The sequence below is a fragment of the Protopterus annectens genome, chromosome 13.part0, assembly GCF_019279795.1.
Source record: "Protopterus annectens isolate FY-2018-M chromosome 13.part0, PAN1.0, whole genome shotgun sequence".
In the NCBI taxonomy this organism is placed as follows: domain Eukaryota; kingdom Metazoa; phylum Chordata; order Ceratodontiformes; family Protopteridae; genus Protopterus; species Protopterus annectens.
The window spans coordinates 567,825,694-567,840,151 of NC_056747.1; the positions used below are offsets into that span (position 1 = coordinate 567,825,694).

The following is a 14,458-nucleotide window of genomic DNA, read 5'->3' on the forward strand; positions in this document are numbered from 1 at the left end:
GTCATAGTAAATTTCCATACATCATTGAACAGCAGGGGTATGACTGGCTGCTGAGCTGTGCACTTTTAAATTAGAGCTTGAAGGGCACAAGGAACATTTTGGTCTCACTCAATGCCACCACTGGATTAAAAAGTTGTATTTTTGTTTTGTTTCATTTTATGCAGAGTTAAAAAAACACAGAACAGAGACAGGACGTAGGGATAATTTAAGTACTTTTTATTTTATTTGCTGATATGCAGGAGTCACAAATGTACAGCATACGGAGATCAGGGTCTATTAAAATGTATTTTCCCTTTTTTAATGAAAAATGATCTCTTTTTACTTCATTTATAGATTACATACTAAACTACACCTACAGCTAAGTATGTGATATGTAAGTGTGTATTTAACACAATGTTGGACAAAGTTGTTGATGATCTATCTGTCTCAGGAGTCAAGATAACTCTCCTGTAAAGATGAGTATGCTTGTAAAGGCTGTATGACAGCTTGGATTTCCTGACATGTATTCATGTGTAGAAACAGTTAGTATAGAAAACCCTGCAGTCTTAGGTTTTTCATTGGATACAAATATCTCAGTAGTGTGACATCTGTATCAGTCATAATTAAACAGCATCATATATCTGTCAATCATCTGGATTCCAGTAGCCATCTGGGGAAGCTTGGGTAGGAATGTTTTAAACTGAAGGAATGGATGGCTTAAAATCTAGTTATCTTGCTTTATTGCTGACTTAAAAGTGCACCTTTTTTCTGTCCTAATGGTACATACACACTTTATATATTTATTTATGAGCATTAAAAAAGAATTGTAGCAGTCGCCTTCAAAAATGATAACAAGATGGCTAATAAAAATACTTTGTTATTTTACACAGTAATAGTCTTACACAAATTATGCCTCATTTACTCTGATTAAAGATCTTTGTATAAACTAACTTTAGTGGTTCAATAGTTTCAGCACCCATCAGTAGCTGAAGATAAATGTTATAAACAGTTAAAAACTAGGTAGAGTAAGGCTAAATCTGAGGGGAAAACTGAAGCTGAGAGAGAGAGAGAGATGAAGCAGGATTGGAGCATGCTGTGAGGATGAGATATATGGCTTATCATATTGTGTTTGTAGAAAAATGCGTTCACATTTTTTCTCAGATTTGGATGTTATGCTATGGGAAGTTTGTCTTTTATTGTATTAGTTATGCTGTATTATTCTAAAGAAATACAACTTTCTCTCTCTCTCTCCCATCAGGATAACCATCTTGAAAAGAAAGGGATATAATTTTAATTAGGAAGTAGTATGGTATTAATTTCTAATTGCTGAAAAGTACTTCTCCTTCTCTTTGCCTGCTTAAACTGCTTTGCTCCAGTTCCTCAACTTTGTTTAGTTCATAGGGAAGTACTGGTAGAACTACACTTGTAGACCATTTTAAGCCTAGCCAATTCCTCTCTAGTGATACTCAGACCCTGTACCTCTTGACTGTGAGGTAAGCACATTGACCATTATGCCAACACCCATCTCTGGTCTAATGATTTCCAAATTATCTGTGATGAAACACCAGTTGCTTTTATTTCTGGTCTATCATGGATCAGTACTTCTGTAAAACAACTGTAATAAACAGACTGTGGTTCTTAAAGACATGCAATGAAGAAATCACACTACCTGGATGACTTGTTTCTTGTGTTTCTATACCTTGTTGTAAGCTGAATAGTAATACTTGCAAAGACTGCAGTGAAATAACTGAATTAAGCCTCAAAGATTTGATACTCTGAGGTGCATTTCAGAGTTTTTTCCCCAATCTTTTACTCTAATGAGGGTCTTAACAAAAATATTGACCAAGAAAAAAATCACTTTTGTTTTGTTTCAAGAAATAAATACGTTGTGTCTAAGCTTTAATATTTAAGGCTAACAAAAATATTATTTCTCAATAAATTGAGATGCCAAATGCTTACAAGGATACAAAAAAAGTATACCTGGAAATGTTACCTGTTTCCTTACACCCCAAAATAAAGTCACTTCCTATGGACCCCTTTAGTGAATGTTCTTCATTGGAATAACTGCTGAGATTTTTGGAGAACAGTGGTAATGATACCTGGAACAGCAGTAGCAGTAGCAGTAACACAACAGCATGTGTTGGGAGCTGTCATTGGAATAACTGGACTAGCTTTGTTACAAATAGCTACAGAGATAGGCATAGTAAGAAAGCACACCAATTTCATGGCAGCTACGTAGCACCTTACATTCTAACTTAGCAGTAACTACTCTGAAGTTTATTAAAATAGATATATGACAGCTATGTTATTATTTTCTATGGTGATGCAAGGTATCTATTGTCTTAAATTAACTTTTTTATTTATTTTATAAAAGGGGTATGTTTTTTAAAAAAAATGTTGCAGTTAGGCAGAATCCTTGAGAATTTACTTAATGTATTGTACAGAACAGGTTTTGCTGACAAGACCAAGACTTAATCAATGTTAAAAATAATGCTGATCTAAACTGATACGCTAAGGCACTGTACGAGCACATCCACTCATGCATGAATCGTGCCATCCCAAATAGAACCAAAATGCTCTCATCCAAAAAAAAGGAAGCCAATCTGGTGGTCCCCTGCCATAAACAAACTTTACAACAAAAGGAAGAAACTTTTGCAGAAAAGAGGAAAATCCCAGGATGCAAAAAACTCCCTTACTAGCCTCAGTAAGAAACTGAGATGCCTCATAAAATCCTCCAAAGCTAGTTACGAAAATAAAATTGCCAAAGATTCCAAAGACAACCACAAAGCATTCTATAACTATGTCAAGAATCTAAATGGCAATGCTCAGATCTGCTCTGAGCTAAAACAGAATGGCATTAAATATACTGATCCGAAGGATATTGCCAATATCCTGGCAGATCGATTCAGTGCCAACTTCACCCCCTCTCAGCCCCTAAATGGCCCATCTCAATACCAGAAGATTGCCAAATTTCAGTAATAACGGCCACACAGGTACAAAACGCACTCTCTAAAGCCAAGAATACAGCATCCATGGGACCAGATGACATCCCGGGCTGTGTACTACATGAACTACAATATGAACTGGCACCTCACCTAAGTGTCATGTTTAATCATAGCCTCACCTCAGGTTTTGTGCCCACTGAGTGGCTTAGAGCTACAGTTATCCCAATCCACAAGGGGGGATCCACCTTGGATCCCGGAAACTACCGTCCCATCAGTCTGACAAGCCTTATCTGCAAGGCCATGGAGCATATTATCATGGAACTTATAAACAAAGACATTGGCAACCTTCAAACACTGGACCCCACCCAGTTTGGGTTTGTGAAGGGCCGATCTTGTCACCTGAACCTGATTGACTTCTTTGAATCAGTCTCCAGAGCCATGGACAAGGGTAAGGTGGTCCACACAGCCTATCTAGACCTTGCCAAGACCTTTGACACCATCCGCCACTCTGGAATCATAGATAAACTTACTAAGTTGGACATTAATCCCTATGTCACCCAATGGGTTGCTAAATGACTTACTGATAGAACCCACACTGTAAAAGTAGCCGACTCCAAATCCAGCTCCAGACAAGTGATAAGTGGAGTACCTCAGGGTTCAGTCCTGGGGCCACTCTTGTTTGGCATCTACTTTTCTGAAGTACAGGTCAACACTAAGGGACTCTGGCTAACAAAGTTTGCAGATGACTGAAAACTGGGAGCCATTATTGAATCCCCAAATGATGTGGATACTCTACAAAAGGGCCTTACAGAAACAGATGCTTGGTGCCAGAGCCATGCGCTCAAGCTCAATGCCAAGAAATGTATTGTTATCCCCTTTGGGAAAAAAACATGTATCCATGAATTACCATATAGGTGGCAGTACACTAAACACAGAAATTGTGATGAGAGACTTAGGGACACAGGTGGACAGTGGTCTCACCTTCGATAACCACATCGCCACAACAGTCAGGAAATCCTTCTATGTGGCATACCTCATCACGAAGGGCTTTTCATCCAGAAAAAAGGATGTCATTGTCCCACTGTACTCATCCCTCATTAGACCCATTATAGAATACAACGCCCCATTTGGTATGTACCTCTCAAGACATCTGCAACAACTGGAAAGGCCTCAGAAATACCTCACTAAAAGAATCACAGGGCTAAAGCAGATGCCCTACGCTGACCACCTTAAAAAACTCCAGCTATACTCTGTCGCATATCGTCTACTCGGAGGCGATCTCTGCTTAACATACAAGGCCATGTCAAACCCAGAGCTGTTGGACATGCTACACTTAAAGAAATCCCAATCCCTCAGAGCTACACGCTCCAGGGATCTAAACCTTGTCATCACAATAAACAAAACATGCTGGAGGGATAGGTTCCTGACCCAGAGACTCCCCAGACTCTGGAATAGATTGCCCATACATGTCAAGCAGAGTGCCTCTTTGGACCTCTTCAAGAGGAACCTTGACGATTGGATGGGAGAAAGGAAATTCACCCCAGGGATCACGTCAGTCGCCCTGCTAGACAGGGGTCCAGGAAAGTAAATAATGTGGGAAGAAATAGCCAGGGAATTGTTATGGCTAGGCTTGTATAGGCCCTAGGGCTGATAACCTAGTACCAACCTATGAACCTATGAACCTATTTTGGAAATAGAGTCCTGAATTCTGACATGGAAAGTAAGAACTGAGATATAACAAAAATAATGAATTTGAGACACCTAGCAACAGAGAGGGCACACAACAAAGTCCATTTAAAATTATATTCTGGATCATGAATGTTTTTATGGAAATGAAATGATAAAAGCTAATTATTTTGATATGTAGTTGACTACTAAAAAGATCACCTCACTATACATTTTAAATTAATGTATAAACAAATTAGAATAGGTTGTACATTTAGATTAGGGTACAAATTACTTCATTTTCCTGTTTTGAGTGATCTTCACCATCTTAATGCCTCTGTTACTTACAGCAGCTGTGAAACAGTTTTGTATGGTTTACTATCATAAACTCAACACATAGGTAATTGAGTCAACCAATGCCTGCAAACTTTCCATGAAAGTTGGCATACCGAATAGTAGCATACTGACACAAACACTGAACGCCAGCCATAAACAAACTCTACAACAAAAGGAGAAAGCTACTACAAGATAGAGCAAAATCCTTAAAAGGTAAGACACCGCTGATCACTATAAGTAAAAAGCTAAGAGCTCTCATAAAATCATCCAAAGCTAATTTTGAGAAAAAAATAGCTAAGGACTCTAAAGACAACCATAAGGCATTCTTTAGCTATGTCAGAAACCTAGGAGGAAACTCCCAGATATGCTCAGAATTAGTTCAAAATGATGTGAAGATTACTGATCCTACAGACATTGCCAACATACTGGCTGACAGGTTCAGTGCAAACTTCTCCCCCCCTCCCCCCTAAAGAAGAGATATCTATACCAAATGATTGTAGCCCCCCAAACATCTCTAACGCTCAGGTGAGAACTGCTCTCTCCAAGGCAAAGAACACAGCTTCCATGGGACCTGATGGTGTCCCCGGCTGTGTGCTCCATGAACTCAACGAGGAATTAAACCCACAGTTAGGACAGCTGTTTAATCTCAGTCTCACCTCCGGATCGTACCCAGGAGTGGCGCAGCGACTGTGGTCCCACTCCACAAAGGCGGTGCCTCCACCGATCCTGGAAATTACCGTCCCATTAGCTTGACAAGCCTGATCTGCAAAGCCATGGAAAGGATCATAATGGATCTCATAAATAAAGACATAGGGAATTTGCAGACTTTGGATCCAACCCAGTTTGGCTTTGTCAAAGGCAGATCATGCCTTTTAAACTTGGTTGACTTTTTAGAAACAGTCACCAAGGCCATTGACGAGGGAAAGGCAGTCCATACAGCCTACCTAGACCTGGCGAAGGCTTTTGATACAATACCCCACTCGGGTATCATTGAAAAACTCATCAACTTAAATGTAAACCCATACATTACAAGATGGGTTGCAAACTGGCTGAGTGACAGAACCCACAGGGTCAGAGTTGCTGGCGCCATGTCAGACTCTAAGCCTGTCACAAGTGGTGTCCCACAGGGCTCAGTCCTGGGCCCACTCTTGTTTGGCATCTACTTTTCTGAAGTACAAGCAAACACAGGAGGGTTATGGCTGACAAAGTTCACAGATGACTGCAAACTGGGCGCCGTAGTTGAGAACACATCCGACACAGATATCCTTCAGAAGGGTCTCACAGAAACGGATAACTGGTGCCAGAGCCATGGCCTCAAGTTAAATGCCAAGAAATGCATAGTCATACCCTTCGGGAAAAATAAGGTTACCCCTGGCTACCATATAGGTGGCAATCCCCTGAACACAGAAGAAGTTATTAGGGACCTGGGAACCCAGGTTGACAGTAGCCTTTCATTCGACACTCATATTGCTAAAGTAGTTAGGAAGACCTTCTACATTGCCCAACTTATCATGAAGGGATTCACATCTAGATCAAGGGAAGTCATAGTCTCCCTATACTCATCACTCATCAGACCAATGATCGAGTACAATGCCCCATTCGGAATGTATCTGACCCGACACTTGCAGCAGCTGGAGAGGCCACAAAAGTTCCTCACCAAAAGGATAAAGGGTCTCAAAAATCTGTCTTATGCTGCACGACTGAAAGAACTCCAGTTATATTCAGTTGCGTACTGCTTGCTCAGAGGTGACCTATGCCTGACATACAAGGCCATGTCAAACCCAGATTTGATGAATATGCTTCATCTCAAAAAATCTAGATCCCTCAGAGCCACAAGGGCGGGTGACTTAAACCTCGACACAGTTATTAATAAGACGTGCTGGAGGGATAGATTCATCACCCAAAGACTCCCTATGCTGTGGAACAAAATCCCGGTTTATGTGAGGCAGAGCACCTCGCTGGCCTTGTTCAAGAGGAATCTTGACCAATGGATGGGAGATCGCAGATACACCCCAGGGGTTACCTCAGTGTCACTGCTTGACAGAGGCACAGCTAAATAATGGGTATAGTTTCTCCAAACTAAGGGGTGGCGTAAGCCACAAAACTATGGGCTAGGCTTATAAATGCCCTCGGGCAGATAGCCTAGTATGAACCTATGAACCTATAACATCTTGTAAATTAAAAATTGTGTTAGCTTGTGATCATTACATAATATCCGCAATTTGTTGTTATGGTGACTATACAAATATCCTAAAAGAATGCTTCAGAAACACAAAACACATTTTTAAAAGGAATATATGTATTTTAGTGTGAAGTTGACTGATACATGTGTTTTTTTCATTCTTTGCAGCTTTTCTGCTAAATTCTAAGAAAAGAAAGGACAGAGAAAGACACTTAAAGAACACAGAAATATACTGACAAAATACATTATCACAGCCGACTGCTGTTGAGATAATGACAGTTCCACTACAAAATAGAGACCCGCTTAGGTTAATAACAAGGACCAGTCAAAACAGTGAAAATGAAATAACGCAATCACATCTACCACATACCAGCTACATCTGTTAATATGGAAGTATATGTAAATAAATAAATAAATAAATACAATTTAAAAATGAATATAATATTGCCAGATGAGCCTATGTGAGTTCTTTTTAAAAATGGTTCTTGCATCATTGTGGCTTTAGAAGACTGAAACCTCTTCCTTTTCCCAAACAAAGATATACTTGCTTTTTTCTTTATAGAAGAAGTTAGTCATTGTAATTTATGTTATGCCATGGCACGTGTGATTAATGGATTCTTCAGTGACAGGTTAGGGAGTATTAAACAGTAAAAACTAAAATTACTACTGGTACAGAAATACATTATAATAGACAAACAATATCCAAAACAAAATAAATAAAGCACCCCCTTACTTCTCCCCATGTTTTTTTGTGCTTTTTGAAGATGGATGGTTACAGAAGGCTGTATCATGTCATACAAATTCAAGAATAAATAATTGTGTTTGTATAAGAAGTGTCTGCCCAAGACAATAGGTCCTGTGTATTTTAACACAGAGTTTAAGGAAGAGATCACATTGCTTGTCTTGTCTGTTGTTTTCCTGCCGAGTAGAACCAAAATTCATTCTTGCTTCTTGAGTTATTTCCCCTGGAGATGTGAAAGTAAACAGGTGACAAGAAGAATTCCATTGAAGGCTTGCAACACATCACATAATTTCATCATTTGCAACTAGAGAAAGCAGGATTGCCTTTGGAGTATTTTCAAACAAGGCAGCTCTGTTCTGCTGCTCTCCCTTCTTTACCCAGTGTCCATATATTCGGAATGCGCAAGCATCTATCAGTTTACGGATAGGCTTGAGGGCATATGGGTCACGAATTATAATTTCCCTTGTGACAGGTTTCACTCTCCGGTAATAGTAGTATATACGCACTGCTGCCAGTACAGTCACACAGATCACCTGAAAAAAATATAGTTTGTTTAGTGGAAGCATATTCATGGAAACAAATTCTTAAAACATGTCTATAAACATATAAGAATTTAAAAAATGCCATAAAATACATAGTATTGCTATTTATGTGGACAGTGTAACATCTGGTTGCCAAACTCAGCATTTTAGTATTGTCCCTGACATAAGCTTTTTTATCTTTCTCTCTCTTCTGATCTCTGTCATATTTCCTTTCTCTGTGTTACATTATTTTGTAACCTAGCTGAGAGTCACCTTATAATTTTGGAGAAAATCCCACTGACTGCAGGTAGCAGGCTGTATGTGGAGGCCTTTATCAGAGACCAAAGGTTTATTTTAGATGTCCAAGCAACTCTCGTGCTGTGCCTTGAAATGGGCAGATTCATGCATGCATCCATGCACAAAAATAACCCACAATGATGACTTGTTTCTAGTGTGTATTATGCTATGTCCCCTGCATCTTGCTAATCTCAAGACTTCCATTTAGGGTCAGCAGTGCAGTAGGAGTTCCCATGTACTTCTTCCTAAATGGAATTGCCAACCATTCCTGCTGGCTCCTGTGGTACCCAGACTCACTATCCAAACCCATGTCAGCAGTGTTGCAGTCAGGGCTCCACTCTTTTTTGCCACTGAATTGACTAGAATAGATGAAGGTCATATTAGGAACAGAGAACCTTACGGACAATGCTAGACAAATGATCACAAGAACCATGAGATGTCTAGCTATATACAGCTTTAAGCCGAAACACTTCAAAACACTTGCCACCTTTTCAAGCAGTTAATAGTGCTCACTTCCTAAATTGAGCAGGGCCCTACATTCTGGTGTTACCCCCAACCTTCTGTGTCTTTCCTCTTGCCTTGCTTATTTCCCAACCATGTCTATCATCAGTTCTCTACCCTCTGTCTGCATGTGTCCATCCAAAGTCCATCCCACCTTTTGTATGCACACCATCCCTGTCTGTGCACACTCCATGGTTTTCTGCCTACTACATTGCCTTCTCCCTCTGTCCTATCTAAAACAGTCTCTCAATACCCTCTCCATCCCTCCTCTTTTAGTAATGAAAAGGGGGCTCTCTTTCCACAAAAACATGCCCTTCCTTTCCCCATGTCATCTGTAATATCAAGTACTCTTATGTGTTTTCCCTCCTCTTAGTCTACTTCCCTTTTCCTACTATGTTGTCTACCTGTTTTGCTGTGATTTGCTGCTGTATCCGTCACTTTGTGCCACTGAACAATTAAAACCAAGGAAAATAAACAATGTAAACTATTGCATGGATACAGTGTAGTCACACAGCTCGCCCCGCTTAAACTCCAAATAGAGTTTATTGAATATAAAAGGATAAGCACTTTTGTCTTAAATCTGTTAAGAGTTCATGATTTAACAGATTTAAGATAAAAGTGCTTATCCTTTTATATTCAATAAACTCTGTTGGATTTTAAGTGTGTCGAGTTGTGTGACTACACTGTATCCATGCAATGCTTTGTGCCGCTGGTTGATGCTATCCACTGCAGCACTGTAGTTAGCCTTTTGTTCTGCTTCTGGTGCAGAGGGATGGCTTGTCATGATATCGTGCACCTCATATATGTGCTACTCCTTCAGTATACTGATATAGCGCTGTAATGTGTGTTACTGATACATGTTTTATTTTATTTATTTGTCCTTTGGTAACTGGGAAAGTCTGACTGAGCTAATGCCCCATTTATAGAGGAGGCTTGGGAGAAAAGCTCCAGAACAGATTCAAAAACATTTAAACAGTAGTTAATGAGGAATTATATGCAAGGGGAGAAAAGCACTGCAATATTTTACAATAATCTGGGGAGAAAGGCTCCATAAAACATACATAAAACACATTTTACAATAGCTGTTAAATTATACACAAGGAGAGAAAATCCCCACAACATAAGAAACTCACAAAGATGGAAATTCTTTTTTCAGAATGTTAGTATGATCAAGAATACAATATGAACTGCAAGTAGCAAGACACTTTGCAGAACAGGATAGCTTATGTCAAGTAAAATAATGCATAGTTTTCAAAATATCGGCTATATTTTAATAAATCTTCATGATCACAAGTGCCCTCTAACTTTGATTTGTATTAAATTGTTTGTCATTTTTTGGAGCTTTTCTCCACGGGCCTCTACTGAAAATGGACTTATATCCAGATAGACTAGCCCGGTCAACAAATGTTAAATAAATAAAAATAAATAAATAATATATGCAGGTGAGAAATAGCAGAGTATTCAGGACCAAGACAGTAATAGACTTTAGAATGAGATGAGGAGGAGTAATAAGCAGGATGAAAATTAAGGACGTGGAGAGAGAAAGAGTTTATTATTAGAGAGATGAGAATGTTATGGAAAGATATAGGAAAGGAAAATAAATAGTAGAAAGTGTTGGCTGAAGAGGTAGAGGAGCATGCATTAGTAGTACGGTATCACTGAAGTGAGATCGTTTGATGTTAGGCCACTGTTACCTGATAAGATATGGAGGTGTTACTGAATTAAAAGTGAGAAAGGCATAGTTATAGAGAGTCGGTGGTCGTGCATCTGTTTCGAGGGTTTTGCAGGTACAGGTGTCAGATAGATATTCTTTTTAGATTAGTCTTGGAAAGGTTGCTAGTATGTTTAAGAAATAAGGCTTGAGAGTTCCAGGAGTGGGCTACATAGCTGGAATAGAGAGTTTCCTGCCAATGTGGTTTGTAGGTAGTGAGGAGCATTTTGTTTTTAGATCGAAGCTGCATAGAATGAGTGTACATATGTAATACATCTAGTAGGGCTCGTAGCATGTTTGGTTTGCTGTATGATTTTTGGCTCAGCATGTCAGCTCCACAGTAGGACGCTGTCCAGTTCGATTCTCAGCTAGAGCATCTTCTGCATGGAGACATGCGTGAATGGGCGTGCCTTCGTTGAAGGTTGTGTGTCAGGGCTGGTAACTCGGCATGTAAAAATCTACTGCCAATCATTAGCGGACCGGAGTTCCGCTGTGGCGACTCCTAACCGGGAAAAGCCGAAAGATACAATGTCAGCTCTACACCTTGCCTGTTACATCGACAATTAGCTTTCAGACACTTCACACAGTGCAGCCCACAGGAATTAGCATTGTGCAGGAGCACTGTACTACCTTATGAACTCTACCCTTAGACTGTTCTCTAGTCTTAAGGAAAAATAAAGAGTGCAAAAAAGCTGTGACACTGATTTTTTTCAATGGAAAACTTGTGATGATGGTGGTGTACTAGATTTTGAGAGCAGAAGTTAGAAGGTGTTTGCCACATTTTTGTGCAGCACTGTTTAAATCAATAGTGAAACGATAAGCATTTTAATACAAAAAATCAACTAAGTTAGCTGCAGCTACAATTTCTAAAGTTGTAAGTACATCTTGGGATACTTCTCTTTTGTCCTGCATCAGTTTTGATAATATTTTTGCTGTTTACAGTTGCTCAGTCTTTAGCGATATTTCTAACCAAACATGATGATGTTTTTCAGGATAAAAATTCACTAAATGAAAGCAATATTTTCTTAAAAATAAAAAAAAATATTTCAAATGAAGATTTTGTATATTATAATCACTAATCTTTTTAAAATATTGTTATTTTACAGATTTCCCTTATTGGATACCTATTTTCGGCATATTAAGAGACCAGTCTTATTTCAATAAGTAACAGCATATAACTATTTTCAATCATGTGGTTTATTCAGAAAATGAATGGTGAGTGTCTGCGAACACAGCATATATTCAATGGGCATCTGCAATCTAAACACAATATTTCCTTGCTACAGACTGCATTCTTCTCCCTACAAATCAATTCCTTTTTTTCTTGCGGGGTGGCATTTCTGAGCTGTTAAGCTTCCGCAATACACACCATGTTGGGTGTGCTAGAAACCTCACAACACTTTCAGCAGGAATTTGTCTTTATACTGCCTGTTACATTTTAAGATTTTGGAGCCAGGAAAATCTTACATTGCAAAACATTTACAGCCTTACTTTTCTTTATGTCAGTGACCACAGTGGTCCTAAACCTAAACCTACTGAGTCTGTGGGGTTACACATGACTTTTATTACGTAGTGTCAGCTATATATAAAAGACCAGGTATGGGTGGAATTTCAGAAAATATGATTAATCCGGTTGAAGAAGAAGAAGAGGCTCATAACAGCATGTTTACAAGGTGATAACACAACCCAGACAGTGCCATCGCACAACATAGCTGATATTCTGAAAACAGATTATGAAAGCAAGCAGTAATTCTCAGTACTTCTGTTCTAAGTAAATAAACAGAATAAACTGAAGGGCAGAGATGGTCATAATAATGACATTATGTGTATCCATGGCGCACTTTGCGGGAAGGAGAATGCTTAGCACCCCCCCCCCCAAGGATATCTTGTCAGTATAGCTGCTGTCATCAGGCTAGTTAGTTGACTTATAGAGCTGCATGACATTAATACTGAGAAAAGAAAAGTTTTTGTTTCAGGTTTTGGCCATGGCGGTATTTTAAAATGACTCCACCATGTAAAATTGCTGTTGCCAGGGCTACTAGCTTTTGATTGACTATTTCCTATTGTGTGCAAAATTCTAAAGACACCTGTTAGTAGTCAAGGACTGTTTATGTTTTCTCCACTAACTGTGTAACAAGAAGGATTTGTGTATTCTTACACTGACATACTAAGGTATTTGCTGAACTCATACCCTCAGTTTTATTTGAATTCATGTATATATTGTTGCTTAACAATGTTAATGTCTTTTATCTTGCTGTACTGCTTCTTGCCTAAATTGTAGCTAAAAAGGGTGCCTGAACCAGCCTTGGTACCAGTTAGCAGATATTTAAATAAAAAATGCAACCAGGCTTTTTATATGGCAGTAATCTACTGTCTAGAACAATATCGTATTTTCACTTTATAATTAAAACCACCTAGCAGAACAGCATAGACAAGCAAGACTTGTGAGCTTCAGCTACTAGAACCAGGATTAATTCCTTCACTCTATACTAGAATATTGTGTGACTGTCAAAAATATCATATTTATAACGAAGATTTAAAAAAAATATATAAGAGACTTCAGTATGTGTGAAATGTGTTTAGTGTAATATATGAATTTTTAATTTTAACATTTTTTATAGCTGTAGGTTTAAGTTTAATTTCATGGATTACTTAGTTAATTAGTTTTTAGTTAATTTAATGTTTTTGATACTTATTAAAATGTTGACTTAATAAATAATGGTTTTACTGTGGGTATATAAGGACTAGGAAGTGATATATTGATTCTGAAGAAGTTCTGTTCTTAATGCTGGGAACAAAAGCCCTTAATCTTACAATAAATTACTTTTAATTAATACAACGTGCTAGTGTACTGGTGGCATTATTTTGGGTGAACGTTCATTGTGGTTATTAATTTCTGCTAAGTCAATTATATTTTCCAAAGACTTATTTTAGGTTTGCCTGTATCATAAGGAATACAAAACAAATCTCGGTACTTGCATTTCAGAGCATTAACTATTAAGAAAACACAGAATGTGTAATACAATACAGTCTACAAGGTTTTGCGATCAGATGTAGAACAGTCTGTTAAAGCATAGTGTACATGTGTCCGTGCCCAGAGGACAGTGTGAAGTGTACTGCAGCTCTTAAAGCTGTTAGAAGAACAAAGATACTCTTTGCTTAAAGCTGTTACAAGAACAGGGATATCATTTTCTTCTGCCAGCTCACATGCTAAGCAAGGATTATGCTTCATCAGACATAGTTTTACTAAACAACTTCCCTCAAGGAAGACAACATCATAATTAAAGAATCACCAACACATTTATTTATTTATTTATTTATTTTGTGGCAAACAAGTGCCCATTCCTAACTTTAAGATTGCTGCTACATTTCAAAAAAAAAGGAAAAAAAAAAAAAAAAGAAAATACTTCAGATTTGCAACATGTGCCAAGAGGCAGGGCTGTTATTGTGAAAGGTACTTCAAATAATTGTGAGAGAAAGTGTTATTCCATGCCTAAATTATTGACTATAACATTCACAAAGTTGCAATAACTGTGCTCATCCCTTGTATAGCTATGCAGTAAACTCGTCTTAACTAGG

The 14,458-nt window shown here is 38.4% G+C and overlaps 2 protein-coding genes across 2 annotated transcripts in view; one reads left to right on the forward strand and one right to left on the reverse strand.

The window, feature by feature from the left end:
• The window catches only part of SUMF2 (sulfatase modifying factor 2), a 342,981-nt gene extending 329,293 nt beyond the window's left edge, over positions 1-13,688 (forward strand). Inside the window, exon 9 of the mRNA XM_044054215.1 lies at positions 11,986-13,688. Within this exon, the coding sequence (XP_043910150.1) occupies positions 11,986-12,043 (58 nt within the window). The 3' untranslated portion in view covers positions 12,044-13,688. The remainder of the gene's footprint in view (positions 1-11,985) is intronic.
• Positions 7,205-14,458, reverse strand: part of PHKG1 (phosphorylase kinase catalytic subunit gamma 1) — a 258,717-nt gene continuing 251,463 nt past the window's right edge. The window contains exon 10 of the mRNA XM_044054212.1: positions 7,205-8,382. Within this exon, the coding sequence (XP_043910147.1) occupies positions 8,131-8,382 (252 nt within the window). The 3' untranslated portion in view covers positions 7,205-8,130. The remainder of the gene's footprint in view (positions 8,383-14,458) is intronic.